The sequence below is a fragment of the Macaca fascicularis genome, chromosome 14 (assembly GCF_037993035.2).
Source record: "Macaca fascicularis isolate 582-1 chromosome 14, T2T-MFA8v1.1".
In the NCBI taxonomy this organism is placed as follows: domain Eukaryota; kingdom Metazoa; phylum Chordata; class Mammalia; order Primates; family Cercopithecidae; genus Macaca; species Macaca fascicularis.
The window spans coordinates 130718815-130739629 of NC_088388.1; the positions used below are offsets into that span (position 1 = coordinate 130718815).

Sequence of the window (20815 nt, forward strand, 5' to 3'; positions counted from 1 at the left end):
CTGATGGTAGGACCTCGGCATATCTTTTTTGGGAGGATGTAATTGAACCCATAATAGGGTATTTGCAAGGAAGAGTTAACATTTGAAAGAAAGGTGGTATTTGCTTAGATAGACCATGAGGGCACAGCTTTCTAGGTGACAAAAAAAAAAATCTGTGAAGAACAAATCATCATGTTGGTCCAGGATGATAACTAGCATGGCCCGGCAGGAGAGCTGCAGCAGTGGCAGTGGTGGCGTGGTATACCAGTTGTTTAGACTAAGTTCTACAGAGGGTTTGTCCTGGGCCTCTCAGGGTCCCCACTGCACTCCACATGTTGTCTTTCACAGCAACCCTAGAAGTAGGTAACCTTATTCTGATTGTGCAGATGAAGACGCTGGGGTACAGGGGAGTTAGGAGACCTACCCCATCGTGAAACTAGAGGGTAGCGAATTGGCTTTTTCTGATCCCAAACTTTTGCCTCTTAGGATGATGATCAGTTGCCTTCTTCATAGCACTCATGCAAGATAAACTTGAGTGAATAGATCAGGGCTACTTTATGGAGGGCTTTGATAATAAGGCAGTAGAGTTTGTGTTTGATATGACAGAAAAATAAGGAGCCATTTCTAGTGTCTGAAGAAGTGGACCATGATGAAGGGGATATTTCAGGAAGAGGAGTGTGTGATTTCCACCCGAGGATGCATTTTCTTTACAGAAAGAAAAAGCAGACTTATAATGAGAAGCTGTTGACCATGAAGAGTTTCTTTTCACAGGGTTTTATCAAGTGGTTTGCCTCTTCCCCACTGATGTCTCTTAACCAAGAATATCCTTTAGTACTTTAAAAACTATGCTTGCTTGATTTCTTTTTACCCAATATGCTTTGTAAGTTCCTCACACTAGTGATAAAGCACTGATCACTTCATAGCCACAGCACAAATGCTTTTAAACAAGAATTTTCCTTGACTTATTAACTCTAGAAACTCAGATTTCAGTTTAGTGTTTTGGGGGGGTTTGTTTGTTTGAGGCATCTCCTTTAAGAACCTGATTTCGGGTGGTTCAAAATGTATTTTGTTATGTATAAACTGACCAACTTTCTCTCTGGTTTTGCCATATATGCCTCTAGTAGAGAAAAAGGGTGAGGAGAGAAGTGAGCATAATGACAATGAAAGCTTACATTTATTAAGCATATTACTATGTACAAGTCACTTTTTACATGCCTTACCCAACTTAATCAAAAAGTGTACATGTAATAACTGGTGAGCAATGAAGTCATTGTGGTTTCTCCGTGATTGCACATTTGGTCCAGGGAACATAGGAAGGTAGGATTAAGCCTCACTGTTCTTGCAGGATGACTTGAGGAAAAATCTCCTTCCTCTGGAATTAGAAATTTGGATCAGTAGAGACCATATGCCATCCCCAAAACTTGAGCCATCCAATGTCCTTTCCTACACAAGATCACCTGACATAAATATACAAAACTACACATAAATTAATGTGGCACCCATGTCCCCATAGAAAACTGATGAGTTCTTGATTTTGACTGCCTTAATATTTGTGTACCTGCATTTCAGTCCAGGTCTGTCATGCCCCAAGCAGGCCTTTCCATTTGGGTGTCCATATGACAAGTTGGCCCCTACAAATCTAGCTGTGGCCACAAAAGAGCACATTTGAATTATGGAAGTGAAACAGATGCATGAACTTTAGCTGGAGAGCACAAGAGATCCAGAGAACTTGTGTCTTTTTGTCTGTTTCCCTGCTTTGGTGATGTAATACACAGCTTCCCAGGAGACCTGAGGTCCTACCAGTCACTGCTTCGACCCTGCAGCTCAATCCAGAAACAGCTGTCCAGAGCTAATTTATTTCCTAATGCTGCGGCACTGTTAATTTATAAATTACACTGGTAATTCGAGCTATTATTAATTTCAGATGGTGTAGGGCAAGCCTAATTAAAATATGACACCAATTGCCACACATATGTACCAAGGACTACCATTTAAAATTAATGGGAATATTAAGTGTGACACTGGTCTCCGAGATGCTTGGCACAGTAATTATAGCATTCTGGCAGGGAAAGCTCTGACAAATGTAAGCCCATGGTTGGTAGCAAATAAACAAGGACAACACAAGAGGAATTACAGATTTTCTCAATTCTTCTACCCATCCTCAAATCAAGGTTAGTACCTTTCCCCTAAAGATGCTTATCAAACAATATTATTAAAGGCTACTGAGACCATTAGAAGTGTCTTACTGGTAGCAACTATGAGTCTATTTGGGTTAATGTTGTTTGTCGTCTTCATATCCTGGTCTTTTTGGCCATGTTTTCTACTCATGAACAGGTTCCTTCTTTGTCTTATGAATTTAATATCTCTTTCTTGTTTGTTGTAATGGACATAGGCTGTTCTTTTCCTCTTCTCTATGTATCAGACGCAAGAAACCTTCTGTACATACATAGTGTAGTTTGCATATGGCATGAAGATGTATGAAGTGCGGCCCCAGGTGGGCCTACTGCTGGGCAGTGGCACAGACTTATCACGGCCAAAGAGTGCTGATCGAATGGAACAAGGCAGTGGCCCTTCTTCACAAGACCATGGTCTTGCTGTTGTTACTGTTGTTACTGTTATTGTGGTTATCTTGACAAAACAGTGACTTCCACACTGTCATGGAACACATACAATCATCCCTTACATACCACACACATCATCCCTTGTTGTATTGGTTTTTTACAGCTACTGTTTTTGTGCTCTGGGCCAGCAGAAACATGTGGCATTACAGAAGGGTTTTATGACCTGGAGAGAAATGTTCCTTTGTTCCCTTTCTTGGGCCACTCATGTTAATACATGAGTGAAGCTGTACCTCCAGCCAGATTATAGGATTAATAGCTAAATCAACAGGTGGGCAGCACACGGGAGTTTCAGAGTGCTTTCGTATGTGTCTGTGTGTGAGTGTGTACATATATAGGCATGTTCGTGTGTTAGTCTAAATAGCCCTGTGACCCTGTGAGGTATTAGGATTGTATGTATATTACATTTGGGAACATACTTCTCAATTGCTAGGGACAGTCTTAACTTATGCCTGTTGTCTGGTAATAATCATTAATTACTAGCACCTCTTTTCCTTTTAAAGGTATCCAGGTTTAGGATGCTGTCATTGTAATTACCCTCATTTAAGAGAAAAGGGAGGATAACTTGGGATGTAAGCTCTAACTTTTGTTTTTCATTGTCTTTTGGCAAAGAAGCTAAGGCTCGGGTGCCTCTGGGAGAGAACTTTGAAATCTCCTCTTGCCTTAAATATCTTGGTCTTTCAATAACTGAGTGTTCATGGCCAGACGTCAGGCACAGAGTCTAGTGTGTGAAGGGTTGTTATTATTACTCATAATTTTTCACTAAAGACAATAAGTCCTGCGATGATGAGGGGACTGAGTGGATTTGCAGCCGTGTCACCTGATGAATTTCTGACATGCTTACAGTTAGGCATCAAGCGCGGAGTCCCATTGCTGATCTTTCTTTAGGATCTTGTACCTAGGAGCTCTAGCAGATCAAAGTTGAGCACGTTGATTTCTGCCTATCCAATTAATTATCTGAGTCAAAAAACAGAAAGTTAAATTTATTATGTTAGTGTTTCTGCTGCCTTTGTGGTGTGTGTGTGTGTGTGTGTGTGTGTGTGTGTGTGTGTGTGTGTGTAGCTGCTGGTGTGGCATTTTTAATTAATTTATGCTCAAGGATGTAGTCATAAACTTTATATTCAAGGCTCAGTCTAAGTGATACCTTGAGATCAGAAAGAGTTAAGGTGCCTAACTTAGATCCCAGAGCACAATTGCTTGGTAAGATACAGGCAGTGTAAATGTCAAAATTATTAATCACTTATCGGGACCAGTAATTCTCCAGGCACTGTGCTTAGTTCACTTAGGAACACAAACAATTCAGCTGTTCCACTGGGGAGCCAAGGAAAAGTTGGTGGTGCGGAGGTGTAGAAGAGATGGAGGAGGGATAATCCTCAAAATTCCTCAAAATCTGAACTTACAAGTGGCGAATTATCTGCAGACATAACCATTTTATACTTTGTTTTCTAAGTTAATATATTTGGTCTTTTTTTCCTTGTATTTCACCAACGTTACTGGTTTTTCCACAGCTGTTGGCTTTGTGAGTGAAGACGAATACCTGGAAATTCAGGGCATCACCCGGGAGCAGTCAGGGGACTACGAGTGCAGCGCCTCCAATGACGTGGCCGCGCCCGTGGTACGGAGAGTAAAGGTCACGGTGAACTGTAAGTGTTCTCACCACCACCCACCCTGCACGTGCATGAGGCTGGTCTGTTGTCACAGCCACCACCCAGAGCCCATTGGCACACCCAGCTACTGACTTAGGGAGGGAAGAATGCAGCACCACCTTCCATATTCTGCTTTCAGGAGCAACCATTTCTGACTCTAGTTTTTGACACCTCAAGGTGTCATGGTGTCACATTAAAAGAAAAAGTAGCTGAAAGTAACTGAATGTAATGCCAAACTTGACTTGCATGGCTGGGAGATCATTAAATGGCATTCAACTCATAATTTTTTAAACAAGTCTTCAAATCCAAAATTTTCCCATAATTTACTCACACAATACAGTTATGCTGGTGCCTCTCACTGTCTAGACCAGACATCTCCATAATGGGACAAGAAACCATGTGCTAGAGTGTATGAAGGAAGTTTAGAACTTCCCTTTGTGGTTCATCTATTGTATCTCATTATTTTACACTTACAGATGTGCATGGTATACGTACAAATAGCTATGATATAGATCTTAGAGGATGTAACAATAAATTTGCTTGTTACTAACAAAGATACAGAATCCAAGAAGTTTGAAATGCCCTGTGTGGACCCCTCATTTCCTTTCTCAGCCTTCCAGATTCTCTCTGACATCAATCCTACTTGAATTTCCTACCTCCTTTCACTCTTTTCCCTCTGGGTTCCTCATTATGTACCTTGACTTAGCTCCCTACAACATTCTGGAAGTTTTCTCTGCTGTGCACATTCCAGGAAGACTTAGGAAGAAATAGAACTCAATAACTAAATCGGGAAATGAGATGACTTTTCCCTTCAAAACTTGGGTGGGGTGGAGTTAAAAGAAGGAGACTGTAGCTAGGAGAATATCCAATCTTTAAGATTTAGGTTTCTGTTACAATGTGAACACAGTCAATATAAAGCAGTTTAAGAAGCAAGGCAATAGGTATAAAAATGCTGTCATTTTAAAAATTATATCACAGTTTTTACAAAGGGACTTAAGAGGATTTGCAGTTTATAAAGATGAACTTAAAACATAAAGAAACAGAAGCAAAGAAAAAATATGCTTAGGAAAGTGAGTGAAAGCTAGGAAAACCCCAGCACATGAAATATTACCACAAGATCGTTCGGTGCAGGTGCAGAATTTGGCTTAGCCTTGCTAAAGCAAAGAGAGAAACCTCACCTGCTTTAAAATTCATGTTGTCCATAAGATAAAAGCAAATTAGTTGCTTGGGAGAAACACTGCCTTCCCTGGTATTGAGACCCTAGAGAAAATTCTCTTCAGGATCTCCACAAATAGAGCACTTTGAGAGAGAGTCAGCAACATCATGTACAATATTTCTGCATTAAATAGAATAGCCAGTTTATTGTGGCTGTTTTTCATAATGCCCTGTAATAGAAACTGTTAGAATGTGAAGGGTAGTTTGGGAAAGACTTCAGATGAATGCAGACCAAGTGCATACATAGGCCTAGTGTGGTCACCTGCTCTGACTTGATTCAGGGATCTGTTTTAGAATACCAAGAATGACTCATCTGTATATCCTTCAGGCAATTCTCCTTGAATGTTATTTCTTGCAACTGAGCTTTTGATGGGAATTGAATAGTTCGAGGTTATATACTTTTGGCAAGAACCTGGTGTGCAGAAATTCTAGAAGGCTGATTAAAGGAGCTGACTGTCAACCCTTGGAGTGTAGGGTTGATGGGCTGGCATCATCCTATGAAAGTTAAAAAGTTTAAACAGAAAAAATGCTTGAGTACATGGTCATTTCAACTCTGTACAGAGGAGAACAAAAGCAACACATGAAAGAAAGACCCAGCTTTTTCTTAGAGCAGCATCAAAAATATTTTTAATCTCTGGTACAATTTGTGTAGCAATTTTACTGTCTAAGTAAGCAGAGCCAGGACAGAGAATGAGAAACAAAATCAACAAAGGAAGCAGCCTTCTTCATTTTAAAATGCATTTTAAAATGCTGTAGGTCAGGTGCAGTGCCCTGTAATCCCAGCACTTTTGGAGGCCGAGGCAAGCAGATCACCTGAAGTCAGGAGTTGGAGACCAGCCTGGCCAATACCGTGAAACCCCGTCTCTACTAAAAATACAAAAATTAGCCGGGCATGGTGCCGTGCACCTGTAATCCCAACTACTTGGGAAGCTGATGCAGGAGAATCGCTTGAACCCGGGAGATGGAAACTGCAGTGAGCCAAGATCATGCCACTTGCATTCCAGCCTGGGCTACAAGTGCGAGACTCCATCTCAAAAAACAAAACAAAACAAAACAAAAGGCTGTGAGACATCTTCTTTCTGCAGATCCACCATACATTTCAGAAGCCAAGGGTACGGGTGTCCCCGTGGGACAAAAGGGGACACTGCAGTGTGAAGCCTCAGCAGTCCCCTCAGCAGAATTCCAGTGGTACAAGGATGACAAAAGGTAAAGCTTCCTTCTTTCCTATCCCACCCCCACCCCCATCTCCAGAAGAAACTTTTCCAGGGTCCTGATTCCAGATGGTTGCAAATGAACTCTGTAAAATCCTCTTCTGAACTTCTCCTCGCTATAGGGGGCAAATGTGCAAAGAAGTCTTTTCTTAACATTAATGGATTTCAGCTACGTTTTTAATGTCATCATGCAGAATTATCACCGGCCAACCAACAGATCTGAAAGGTAACTGTTTTTAGGAAAGCAAAATCGCAAAGGAAAGGCCACCAGGAGCATTGTAAGGCCTGTGAATTTTTTATAGGCCAAGAACATAATGTGTTCTGCCTGAAGCTATTTTTACCACATTCTCAGGCTTGCGTGAAGGAGTTAGGAAGGCTCACGGGGCCCTGGGAGTGGCTAATAAGTTAGCTGCAGCTAGCAGGTCTCCCCGCCTGTTCCAGACACTATCAGCAGCGTTGTATAAGAGTCCATGACCCAATTTAGCCCTCCCTTTGTGCCCAAGTTGTTCTTTTACTGTAGGAGAAAAGAGAAGGGACTATTCCCTTCCTTCCCATTGTCACGGCCGTCGTGGGGATATTTGTTGTGAGTCACTGAAGATGATCATTTTGAGGTGTTATCAAATGGCATATCAGTGCAGGGATCAGTAGCTCAGTACATCCAGGCACCATGGCAATTGCTGTTATCAAAGAGCCATTTTAAGGCGGATGAACAATGGAAAATGGGCAAGAGCTGCCTGTGTTCAGAACATTTTCATTTAAAAAGAGGTGGTGGTATAGGGATGCAAGAGAGTCCTGAGGTATATGTGGGGTGGAGTAAGAGCAAGGAGTGAGGGAGGCTGGGAAGCTGAGAAGGAAAAACAATGAAGAGGGCATTCTGAGAAGGGGAGCAGCATGAGAAACCGCAGGCCAGGAGCGAGTGAACGGCTGCCCACACCGTGTGCACATCTTCGGCCGGCCTTGGCTTTCTTTCCTTATGAGGTCGGTCAGACACCAAAAGGTCTTTCTAGTCTCTAGATCGAAAATTGAATTTTGGTTAGAACCATGTCAGTCAGTTGTAAGATTCACTGTGTCTTATCATAATCCTCCCAAATGAAAAGCATTGTTTTGTTTTTTCAAAAAAAGAAAAAATTTAAGGACACATTCTGGCAGCTTCTAGTGAGGTGTATTATATTCATCTAGCCCATTTTACAGATGAAAGAACTAAGACACAAAGAGGAAAAACAAACTCACAAAGAAAAACAAGAAATAAGCTAGCTTTCCCCTTCTTCCAAGAAAGAAGAATCAAGCAGAATGGAGTGTGTTTTTCTGATAAATATGGTAACCTTACTCAGAAATTCTCTTTCACTTATCCATTCCCTCTCTGACCTTCTTATTGTACTAAGAAGTAAACTGAGGCATAAAAATTAATTATTGAACCAAACCAAACCAAAAACCTATTGAGCTATGGGGTCAGTTTCCAAATCTTCAGTTGTCTAGGTCTTAGTGAAAAGTCATCAGCAGCGCCCTATTATTCCAATTCTTTATTGGAGAAAAACAGAAAAAAAAATATTTAGGGGAAAGCAAAATCTTGGAGGAAAGTAAAGCAAAAGTGGCCAGTGGCGAGTAAAAGGATGAGAGCGCTCTCCTCTGTGCAGCATCTGTGGTCACAATAGAGACAGCTCTCCCTGCCACCATTTACCCAGGAGGAGAGAGTGGCCTGGCAGGGCCAGGGATGGTCTTCAGAGGCCCCTGGCTCAGGCAGCTTTGTTTCTGCCTTTCAGTTCTTCTGATGGCCTTTCCTTTTCTCCCCTTTCCATTTAGTTTAGTCAGTTTTCCCTTTGCTGCACATGTATGCATTTATTTCCAGTGTGCTGGCATGAGACAGGGCTGTCTTTCCTCCTGGCACCCAGCTCAGCTGCAGCATCCCTGCCTCTGAGGTCCTGATCACAGCCCATTGGGTCTGCCAGGCAGGTCTCCCAAGGCATATTGTGTCTGCCCTGGGGGAAGGCCAGCTCTAGCCCATCTCCCATTTTCAGTGAGATGAGCAGACTTCCAAGGCAGATTAAAGGAAACTGTGTAGTGAGGACAGGCAGTTTTCTCAAGAGTTAGGTGAGAAGTCTTTTGGCCACATGCTAGAATGACTCAGCCGCATGCTATTGTGTGTGTTATCCGACAAAGGAAGAGGAAATGCTATACCTACAGAAGGCCACCCATCCAACAGGGGCATTGGCCAATGAAAAGCCCACAGCTTTCGTAAGAAACTGAGGCCTGGGAGCAGTGCGGGGTGGAGGGGATGTGTACCCGCACTGAGAAGGAAAGTGTGTCCTCCCAGGAGCTGCAAAGCCTGCAAAGTGCTGCTGGCCCCCTGTGCTGTTTTTAGCTAAAGACATTTCAGAGCTGTCAAGCAGGAACCTACTTCCAGTTAAGTCTCTCCCAACTGCAGAGCTGAAATCTCATTCACAGTTTGGTTGTGATGGGAAAGCTTCCTCCCCATGGTGGAGGAATGGTGTCAAAATGGCCAGTGGGATCAATCAGCCTGACTTGCTCACAGAATCCTCCTGGTGAGTGGCATGGACAGCACCCCCTAGAGGATCAATGTGTACATAACAAGCTGGAAATGTAAAAGTGGCCTCTGGCTGCGCAGCCGGATGCCTCATTCCATTTGGACAGTGCTAGCATTTTAATGAAGCTGTGGACTCAGGCCAGTTCATTGCCCCTAGCTTTTGGAGAGGAAGGCTCCCAGAGGAACATCTACATAATGAAAAGCAAGGCAAGTCTGTCCAACCTATCTTCTGACTTTCCTGGAGGCAGATGTTGGGTGAGAACTCCAGCCAGAACCTGCCTGTCTTTTCTGGTCAAGGTCACTGTAAGTTGCAGGAGTGGAGAACATGATTCTGTAACCCCACAGAGACAGGTCTTCAGAAAAAGCAGCTGCCCTCTATGCCAAAACATGCTGCGACCCAGGGATGGGCAAGAGTCATCTATGTCTAACTCCATAGAAATACATTATACTGATACCATTGTGTGGTCCGCAAAGCATTTCCTCATCATTGTCTCAGTGCTTTCCTTTCTCTTTCTGCCTTGAGTACTGGTTTTTTCAGTAGCATCCATTTGCCCCACAGCATGTCCCCTGAATCTGTTCCAGTATGCTCCCACTATGACATTGTCTGCTTGCTATAAGTTGTGCTCCAGCCCGGCCCTAAACAGGAAACTTAGCTTTGTGTCCATATTCCCTGAGATCCTTCATCAAGAAGGGATTTTTGCCTCAAGAGTATTCATCTTTCCCATAGCACAGAATCAGCTTCAGGGCAAGGATTACAAATTGTTTCAGGGAAAGTAAAAGGTTGGCTTAAAGTTCATCCTAAGAAATGAACATTTCAGAATCTTGCAAAGGAGGGTAGGTGGTGTCCATGATTGCCATAGGAATTGCTGTTAACAACCTCCTGAGAAGGAGGATACATGCCTACTGACTCCAACAGCAGCTTTCTCCTTACCCTTTTATCTGCCCGGTAATAGAATCCATGGTTCTAATAAGCATACCTCCCTTCCCCCAACTAACTCCCTGTGGCATTTCTTTAGTGGCCCCGAGACCAATGCAATCCTCTTGGCTTACTGGGCTGCCATTGTGGAAGATAGGGAGACTGTCCTGGCTCTAAAGGGACATATTCTTAGGAACCTCTAATCCCTCCAGACTAATCCTCTGTAATAGTCTGGGCAGATCACTCCTCCCAAGCCCTTCAGAGTCCCCTGATGAGAAAATGATGATTTTTCTCCTCTTCATAGCCAAAAAATTAAGTATTATCTATACAATGCCTCTGGTGCTTCAGGAGAAATTAGATTACCAGGTACTTGAAAAACATTCCTCTTTCAAATTCCTCAGGTGGCTCTTCTCTCAGAAGTTTGAGTTTTTCATTGGCATGGTTGTCATCATCGCCATCACCATCTTCGTTATTACCATCATCATCATCAAGTCCACACTTTTGAGCAGCTACTGTGTGAATCGTATTGTTCTGAATGCCACACAGCTGGCGGGGTATTTGCTGTGGCGTTGCTGTCAGGCCACAAAGCAAGGATGAGAGGCTGCAAAGATCAGATGTTCTGGCAGGAGCGCCCCAGGCACATGTGTGAAAATCAAGAAACACGTGTCACCCACTGTGTGTGAACTACTACCACTTTATGGTGTGGTTGAGTGGATCAAATAGTGGTTATAATGATGTCAGAAGCGGGGCAAGGAGAAGATCATGAATCCCTGGGCCTACCTGCTTCCTATGAGGACACATAACCATATTGTTTTCTTCTTCTTTTTTTTTTTTTTTTGTCTCTCGTTTCTCTCAGACTGATTGAAGGAAAGAAAGGAGTGAAAGTGGAAAACAGACCTTTCCTCTCAAAACTCATCTTCTTCAATGTCTCTGAACATGACTATGGGAATTACACTTGCGTGGCCTCCAACAAGCTGGGCCACACCAATGCCAGCATCATGCTATTTGGTGAGACTGTGCTCTGAGCTGGGCAAGAAGAGGGGAGAGGGTGCAGAAAGCAAGAGCTGGGTGGGAGGGCCCCTTAAGGCCAGGGTCAGAGGTTAGCAGAGTAGCAGTGGACATGGAGAGGGAAAATAAAAAAGAGAGAGACACAGAAAGAAATGGAGAGAGAGGAAAAGAGAGGGAGACAGAGAGACAGTGAGAGACAGAGATAGAGAGACACAGGGAGGAGGCAGAGAGAGACAGACAGGAAGAGAAAGAACAAGAGAGACAGAGACAGACAGTGGACATGTATGCAAAGTAGTATATGTATAGTACATGTATAAAAGTAGATCTCAGAAGTGGGAAAAGAAAAACGAAAACGTTTATGTTTCATTCTATAATGGAAAAGATCCTGAGACGGGAGAAAAAGACTTTGGAATGCCAAAAATGACATTTGATTTTTTTTTTTTTTTTTTTTCCTCTCTCAGTGATGGCTCCTAAACTGACTCTGGGAATCGTAATTGGGTAAAATAGTCAAGAACTCAGAGGGGAACGTTTGCTATTTCAGTCTTTGCTCACTGGCTTAATGTAAAATTTTCCCTTTTCCAAAACTGTTTCCAGTCGCTGGGATGTGAAGGGCCCCGCCTTCGTCACATATCTGGCTACTGTATTGATATCAGAAGCAAGTGAGCGAGTTCCCTTGTAAACTCTGATGCCTGCCCCTGTGAGCAGAGAGCTGTGCAGACGTGAGCCTGCCGTCCTGACGGTGCCACCAGGCAGGGCTCCAGGCCTCTCATGATGAATGCAGATTCTCCCTACAGGCCACAGGATTAAATTCCGGTTGGCTTTTGGGCAAATCCCTTCATACCCCATCAAGTTCTTTGAGCTTGAGATTTTTCAAATCTGTTTCCCCAATCCCTCATGTTAACAAGCGCTCTTGAATGTGATGGGGAAGTAAGGGGAGGCATTTGACAGATAATTTGCGAGAACACAAATTCCTTGTATTCTGAGAACTTTGGGATAATCCCACAACCCAGCCACGTGCTTTCGGTGATAGCGTATGTGGCTTGCTCCGAATCACGAGCCCGCACTGCTTCACCACAGGATCTCTGCTTGCCCATTACGTCCGCCCGCATTCCACCCGGCACAAATAGTAAAGCCAGCTTTATCTGAGAGGGCTGGGAAGGAGAAAGCCGCCCTTGATCCCCGAGCCAGTGGCTCGGAATGGGCAGAGCTGTGATTTGAGTGATTGATGTGTCTGGCATCTCTCACACAGGGATGATAAGTGTCCCTTGCATTCGTCAGACCTTTTTGCTTTTTTGGCAGGCGTCTGTCTGCATGAACAGAGACCAGGATTAGGGAGGAACAGACCCCTCCTTCCCTTGCCTTGCAAATCTAAGGCTCCCCCTCAGTCTCCCATTAACCCCTCCCAAGTCCTGCTCTCCGCCCACAGCAGTCCTTGTCCTCACAGGAGTAGCCTTCTCCCCCAGTCCTCCACTTTGACCTACTCTCTCCTGACTTGGTTGTATGAAATGGTTCAGCCATTGGCTTTATCACGATTGTCTATTTCCCCAGCTTCTTCCCCTTAAGCCATCTCAGGATGAGAATAGGGAGAAGCAGCAAACAGTTCTCCTAAGAGTTGAATAGATGGCATTTATGACAAGGAAAGCAGTGAAGTGTGGGTCATAAATATGCTCTTTTCAGCAGGCACACGTGTAGCAATTACAATGTCTACTTCCTGTGCCCCCCGCCCTATGGGTCTGTCAGCACCTGCCCTGTGCCTCCTTTGGGACGTTTCTACCATTGCCAGCTCTCTGGAGTCCAGGGTTTTCTAAAAAGGACATGAAAAAGTGATAGTATATATTCAAATATGTTTAGAAAGACTGGGTCACACCAAGATGAGTGGGGTACATGTGGGGATGTCCTTTAATGCCAGAAGTCTCGGAACTTTAACATGCTAAATCTCTAGGGGAGAAAAAGTTTGCAGCACGTTTCAATCAGAAACCAATTTAATTTGTTAGCTTCAGTTGGGAGATCATTCATGAGGAGCCCATCGCTGGAAATGCTGCCTGGGTAACATAGTTCTGTGGAGCTCGCAACCCCCATTCCTGTGTGAGATGAGTATTTGCAGCCAATAGTCCAGACGCTGTTGTGGCTCCTAGGTTCATTAATGAGGCTCACTGTCAATGAGGTCTTTTGACAAATATGAATTTATTAGGGAATTTTCCATGTCAGTTTCCATTAAGAGCCAGCAAGCACACTTGGGGCAGGTTGGAAAGCAGCATGTACTTTTTGTGAATACACAAACTTCTTGATGAAGTTTATTCTCCTGTGGCATTACAGAAAGGCAGCAAAATTATCATCATTTTGCCACCAACTTGTGCATAAACTGCACGCTCTCTCCACATGGCCTAGACATTGAGAAGTGAGGAATTCTGGTGCAAGAGACCATAGTCCGGCAGTCTGGAGCAGGATAGAGTCTTAAGCCAGATAGGAGCAGGTTAGTCCTTCCCATCACAAGCACCTGGTCTCTAAGGTTACAGGGCTTGCAGGGACCTCCGAGAGTTCTGCTCCCGCACTCCTGAATCACGGTGCTCTGGGGAGCTTGATCCTACCATGGTGCCAAGGGCAAAAATTCCTGAACTTGGTGTCCTAAGATAAAATAACAGAGGTGGGGAAGTGGGAAACAAGTCTGTCATCTGGAAAGGAACTGCAGTCCTTTGTTATCCAGTCGCTAGCCTGGCTCAGCATGAGCTAAGAGTGGATCCAACTGCACCAGAAAATGTATGACGTAACCAGCTCCCTGCCTTCCCAGCCATGGCATTCAATATGGAAACATAAAGCATGTCAGCGTTTCTCTTGCCGCACCTTGTCCTACCGCCTTTGGTTTCTGTCTTCCTTGTTTTTATATATTCCCCCAGAAATGTCTGTGAAAGGCAGTATACAAACTATATATGACAAATATATAGCACTGTATATAATATATGTGTTTGTTCTCATTTTTCTCTCCTGTGTGTCCCTCAACCGATTTAGAACTAAATGAGCCTACGAGCTCAACTTTGTTGCAAGGTCAGTATCTTCCTTGCTTTATGTTTTGTCTCCCCTTCCCTCTATCCCAGAGCCCCCCTTCCCCACTCCCCATCCCCTGCTGTGTATTACCTGTGTCTGTAAAGTGTCTTAGAGGATGTGGAAAGCTAGTGAAGGAGGTGATTGGGAACCAGGGAGACTTCAAGCTCTCTTCGCTCTGCTCATCCCTTGCTCACACTCCCTCAGGAGGGCTGGGAGGGGGAAAGAAAGAAAAGTATTGTTAAATTCTCCAAGCCCAGAGATCAGCACAAAGGCAAAGCGTAGAGAGTGAGTCTGGGACCCGTAGGAAGACTAGTTCAACCAACTGAGCAGTTTTTGTGAAAAGGGTCTTATTGATGGTCCCTCAGCAGCAGAATCAGACACCAAGCACACGAGGATTCAGATATTCTGTCAAATGCATCAACTGGCTCACGAGGTTCTCCAAAGGAGGAAGATAGGCATGGCGCTGCATGAGTGGTTGCCAATACACAGCGATTTCTAGTTTAGGGCCTGGCATTTAGTAGTTCTTTGGTCTTGGGCAACTCACTAAGCCCTATTTAGACTCAATTTCCTCTTCTCTACAATACAGTTGATCTGCCTTATCCACCTTACAGAGTTGTTCCAACAGTCAATGGAGAATGCATATTACAAAGGCTTTGAAAACTCTGAGGTGCATGTTGAATCTCCAGACGTAAACTGAAAGACAAGGACGCCCCTCAGTGGAACATCACAGGGTGTCCTTCACTCATTTCTCAGCCCCTTCTCCACAGTCCCTTTACATCCTCTTCCACTTACAGCCCTCCCCTGCAAATATCTCCTGCATCTCTTGCCTGTCTTTGCACATCCCTTCCAATTTTCTCACTAACCTAGAGTGAGTGACTCATTAAGACTATGACTAAGCATCCAAGCAAGCAGTGGAATAAAATGTGTGTCACGTGCACTGCTCTCACCCTAAGGACAGTGCTGACCACAGCAGTAGCCTTTCAGGAAGGCAGCTGTGAAGCCAGGGAGGGGAATGCTTCTCCCACTTTCCACCCCAATCCCCTGACCTCCTCTCCCCACCTCACCCCACACCACCCTGTTCATCTCCTCACATTCTGGCCTTGCAAACTGTCATCAGAGGATGGCTGTAGACTTCGGAGGTGGAGGGGTAGATGAAAAGAAATGCATTACATAGGAAGCGCTTGACAGATGAAAAAAAAAGTACCTTTATCATGGAAAGAGAGAGGGCTGCATTACTCACCTTAGTGATGTACAGCACCACAGCGATGAGCCACGAGCAAGAAAATGAAACAAAGAAATAGAAAGGAAAAGTGTCAATAGACTTACTCAGATTCAACCTATGATTCAACTTGTGTTTGTTGAACCTCCATGTGAGCGTATTCACAGACATAAAACAGAGAGCAGTAGAAAAGTGGGTAACATACAGTACCAGGGAAGTGAGAGAGCCTGGAGCATGGGCATGCATTGCTATGGCTATGCTTTTGGAAGGACTGAGCTAGTTCTGACAACTGAGATCTTCATTGACAGAGGAAATTGGAGCTTTTGAAACTCAGGTAGGGACTTTTAAAAGAGTATTTAACGGAAGGTGTACTCAACTCACAGAGAGAACATCATCCCATATCAAAGTCAACCGCAGGAAAACCAACCAGAAACACAAACGAAAGCAAACAGGTTACTTTGCCTGGTCACTGAGCAGGGGACAAGGAGCAAGAGACATTATTTTTGGCCCCATCTGCTGAGACAAAGCTGGGCTGCTCCCTTCTCTCCTGTGAACTGATGACTCTGAGTGGAAGGCTTTCTTTGCCAACTTGCTACTCTGATTCTTTGGATGTGCTCGACCCCTCATCTCAGCAACCTTCTTGGGTGTAGGAGAATGGGTCAGCGAAGAAGACTGTGGACATCTAAAATGTTCTGACAGTTGGATTAGTACAGTCTTCAGTAGAGCTGCTGGACTCTTTTACAATGAGAAATAATTTAGAGAAGACAGCCCTTGCACCTGGGCTCATTTACTGCACTCATGTGTTCATTCCCCCACCTCGTTTGCTAGTCTTCGATACAATAGAGAGCTATGTATTTTCTCAGGAAATACCCTCCAAGTTATACTCACCTTACCTCGGAAATACCAGGAAAGATTTATATGAATGCGTTGATTTCCACTGACAGAGTACACTTGGCTTTAAGAGAAGTTCAAAGCTATTTTGCTAACCAATATCTGGATGGACTAGAAGTATTTTGATAAGAGAATTTCATTCTTCCTCAGCATTTTCTGCCACCATTGAAGTATTTTTCTGCTTCCCTTTTGCAAACAAAACAGATTGCATGTCACCTCTCCTATTAATATTTGGTGGTGCAGGACTCTCACAGTGATAAATAAGGACTCAAGGATGTTCCACCATCCCTCACTGAACTTCCGCACAGGAAAGTGCACTCAGGCCACAGTGCAAACTCAGCGGCTCCGTGGCTGTTCATTTTCCACCCACTGGCCCTTTGTCTTTTATCTTCTAGGCATTAAGTCAGATTTGATGGTATCAGTGGGCTGGGAAAGGTTGGCTGATTAATGTCTGTAAACCTCACAGTGACCATCAAAGCAATTTATTAAAGAATAGGGGACTAAAGTAAACTCTGTATATCAGAAAGAAACTATTGCAGCAGAAGAGATTATTAGTTCTTCCCTGCAGAGGGTTAAAGACAGTTAATTAGGTCAAGTCATCCAGTAGTTAAGCATTTCTATGGTATGTGTGTGTCTAGATAACAGAAAGTACAAAAGAAACAAAAGTCCCTCACCCTCTTGCTAGAAGGTTTGTATATCCATCTTCACATGAAACCAGCTCTCCCCTGCCCATTGGAGCCAGACAACAGCCCTTTGCTTAACTGGACACTCGGATTCAGCCAAATTAGCTTTGCTGGAAAAAATATAACTTTCTGGATTGAGCAAACATTGAATATTGACTTAGAGTTGGGGTGGGAGGGTTCTTTTCACTGTTGTTTTCTTCTTTTTTTTTTTCCTCTTTCCCCCTTCCCCTTTCCTCTCTCCCTTTCTTCCTTCCTGTCTCCCTCCCTTTCTTCCTCCCTCCCTCCCTTCCTTTCTTTCGTCCTTCCTTCCATCATTCTTCTTTCTTTTCAACATATTTTCCTACCCTCCCTGACCTACTGTTAACATACCATTAACAAAGAGATCAGTTAAGTTTCAGTTAAAGCCTTGGTGTGGAAAATGCATGCTTGACACGCTTGAATTTTCAGGGATTGTTTATGTTCCTGAGAGTCAAGATGTTACTCAAAGACTTGAGCTTATGGCCAGCATTAGCTTTGATGGCTCAAGCAAGGCTCCTGTTTCTGGAAGCGGGACACAACACACGCTGGACAGAAGCATGTCAAGCATGGCACAGAGGACACTGCCAGCATGTCGTCTTAGTACCAAAGCAAGGGGGGTGGACTGGAATGAGCATGATGGGTGTAGAGTACATACGAAAATATCCTGGCATTTCCACCTCATTGTGGTGGGGTAGAAGTGGTATCAAAAGGATGCTCTAGTTGATCAGAAGGGTTGAACAGTTGCTACCTGGAAAAGCCCAAGGGTGAGTTCTAGCTAAAGTCTAAGATGAGCGTCAAATTGTTTTTTACCTATGTGGACACTAAAAAGAGTTGGCCATCTTTCAAGTGGTGTGTGTTGGAGATTCAGATGAAGAGAAAAAAAACCCATCTGGATGCAATAATTAAGCTGAAGTTTTTGGGGGGTCTTTGTTTATAGAAAACCTCTCGTATTTCCAGCAGGAACTTGTGCTTTCAATGCATTCTTCTTTCTGATAATCTCAACTGCCAGGTGGAAGCTCTTCCAGGGTCCTTCCTCCAGCAGTCTGAACCAGCACCCACATCACTCTCTGGATGAGCACCCCCAAACTGCTTGTGGTTTGGGGGTAAAAGTTTTATGACTATTTTATCTCCTGAAGTCTGTCTTCAGTCCATCCTTCCTCCTTCCAGTTATCTTTTTTCTTGCCACAGAGAGGCTCAAAAATCACTGGTACCTAAGACAATTAATGAAAATGGCCCTGCCCCATCCTTAGCTTCTGAACTTGTTTCTGGGGCCCAGCAAGCCCTTCAAGGGACCGTCCTTGTTAAATGCACAGGCAACATGGCATCGTCACCCCTGGCTTTTCCCGACCATCCTGTTGTACATCAGATATTTTCTCAATCACAAAACTTTTGATCGTAGATGAACCCTTTCCCTCTTTGTACCTTCAGAGTGGCTTCTCAGGGTCGCTCATGCCCACTTAAATCAAGAGGGATATCATGTGTCAGGTGATTTTAAAGAATAGATTGAGGGCGTGAATGCACAGGTATGTATTCATCTGACTTTGAGCAAATGTTTTAGTTGCTTTTAGGATGAGTTATATCTAGGTTGTCTTTCTGTATGCGAGGACCTTTGCACAGAGAACATAGACTCCCAAGGTATCACTTTGATGCAAAAAGCTTTAGTGTCATTTTCCATCCTCTCTGTATCCAGGGTGAACAACAAAGAGGGAAGTAAAAGATTAGAGATCATTCCAAATTCAGGCCAAACAAGGCATCTACTATCTACAGAAAAGGTGGAGAGGCTCTGTAGGTTGTTCTGAGAGCTGAAGCTGGTGAAGTGGAGATCTTTCACAGTCTAGGCAGCAGAGAGGGGCCAGGATCCCAGCATTTCTACAGGGAGGTCCTAGCAAGTGCAACTGTAGCAGCACGGGTGTGGGTCATAGCTGCAGGGTGCCCCAGAGAGATGAAGCCCTGTGGAACCAGCTTGGTATTGTCCAACTCTGCAAGAGAAGTCAGATATCAATGGTTTGGGCTCCTCTGGAACATGGAAACTAACTCACTAGTGTTTCTAAATGCATAGCTAAATGCCAGTCAAACTTTTGCATTTCAAATACAGCATGAGCACCTACATTCAAATGGTGTAGTATAAATCCATAGGCAGCAATCAACTTTATACGTAAGGCCTATAGGCTTCAACTAATTAGAGGATAGCCTGATGACCAAAGAAAGAAAGTTGTTCTACAAAGGAGATTTGGTTTGGTGCCTCAGGCTCCAAAGGTGCAGCTGTGTCACCTGCTAAAATCAGGCGGACATCTTGGCTCTGCTTCCGTCTGTGGTCCAACCTGACTGTCATTCACATCCTTCTCCAGCAACCTGCACACCTTTTGTGGCAACTGGCTGCCCAAGTAAACCAGAAAACCAGAGGGGGTCATATAGGAGGGCTGGGCAGTGGTCAGGACAGCAAGGGACACGTGCAAGAGGCCCAGGGACACTGCTGCGCCAGGAGCGCCAGCTTCTTCCTGAAATCATCTGAGGGCAAAGTGAGCACCTCCGTCTGCTTTTGACCTTAACGGTGGCTTGTTTTTAATTTCTTTTAGAAGTGAAAACTACAGCCCTGACCCCTTGGAAAGGTTTGTATATTTTTCAGACAGCTGCTGCGTTGGTGGGTGTGGGGTATGTAAAACTCTTCACGTTCCTCCCAGATGCCTTCTTTCCTGAGCTAACTCCAGGAAGCAGCGCAGAGGGAACCCTCCGCTGACCTTGAGCCACCTCCGTGTCAATTTAGATTAACCCTATCCCCAAGGACATCCAATCCTTCCTGGGTAGATCCCACTTGCAGCAGCCTAACTTCTCTTTGCTGGCGGCACTAATGAGCACCTGTCAGTGCCCAGAATAGCTCCATCTCTGGGCTTCTCTGCACCAGACCTGCCTCTTTCCTCACACACGGATGCTCTAATGCAGCGATCTTCTTAGACCTTGGCCCTGCATGCTGCCCTTGCTTGCACCATTCTTTCTATGTCTCTAACTTGGAGCTGGAAGGGGAGTGGCGGCGGGGAGGGGAAGATGGGAGGAAGGGGGAGGTTCTTGGGTGAGTCACTTGGCTACGAATAAAATGCATCTTATTTGAAGCTTTCATTCCTGCCAGATGTTTCCGATGGATAATTGACACTCATCACAGTTCTCTGGGACCCTAACTGTCCTGGTAATTAGTCTCTTTAGGCCTCCGCAGCTCTCTAATGAGATAGAGGCAATAAAGGCATTCACTGTGGAGTGGAGGCGTGGCTGAATGAAGAATGGAGGCCTCATCTGCATGGCCCATGTCACTAGGCAGATGGGCTGAGCTGTCGCTCTGGCCCACACTGGCTTTGAGAGGGCCTTGATCCCAGGGTGCTGTGTTCCACGCCCGCCTGGACCTAAGGTCTTCATCTCGTGGAATCCTTCCACATAGCATTCATTCAGTGTGGGATGGCCTGCGGGAGGCAGCCCAGCGGCACGCCTGCGTTTCTCACCTTAACCTGTACCCAGGTGGAGCAGGCCATGCAACCACACTCTCTTCTCTTTATTCTCTGAAGATGTGTCTCTGAGATACTGGGAAGATGGTTGCATTTGAAGGCAGAAGTCAGGGGACTTGGGAAAGTCACTTAAGCTCCCTGAAGTTCAGTTTCCACATGTTAGAAAGGGAGATAATAATTCTCATCTCCTACATGAGTGTCATTAAGGTGTTGTGATAGCTTTCCAAATGCAAGCACTCTATCTGAAATCCTAATTGACATGACTTTGCTTCTATGTAGATAGACACTCAGCCACAGCAATTCTCAGTTACTTGTATTGGATATAGTTAGACAAGG

General features: G+C 44.5%; 1 protein-coding gene across 26 annotated transcripts in view; it reads left to right on the forward strand.

Moving 5' to 3' along the window:
• The window catches only part of NTM (neurotrimin), a 1404754-nt gene that overhangs the window by 1378546 nt on the left and 5393 nt on the right, over positions 1-20815 (forward strand). For 11 of the 26 annotated variants that reach the window (XM_045369936.3, XM_015436083.4, XM_045369937.3 and 8 more), the window contains 5 exons: positions 4106-4240; positions 6544-6664; positions 10984-11135; positions 14142-14177; positions 19565-19597. In XM_045369936.3, coding sequence (XP_045225871.1) covers positions 4106-4240; positions 6544-6664; positions 10984-11135; positions 14142-14177; positions 19565-19597 — 477 coding nt within the window. The remainder of the gene's footprint in view (positions 1-4105; positions 4241-6543; positions 6665-10983; positions 11136-14141; positions 14178-19564; positions 19598-20815) is intronic. The other 15 variants (XM_074015656.1, XM_065529246.1, XM_074015660.1 and 12 more) reach the window with 5 other exon arrangements.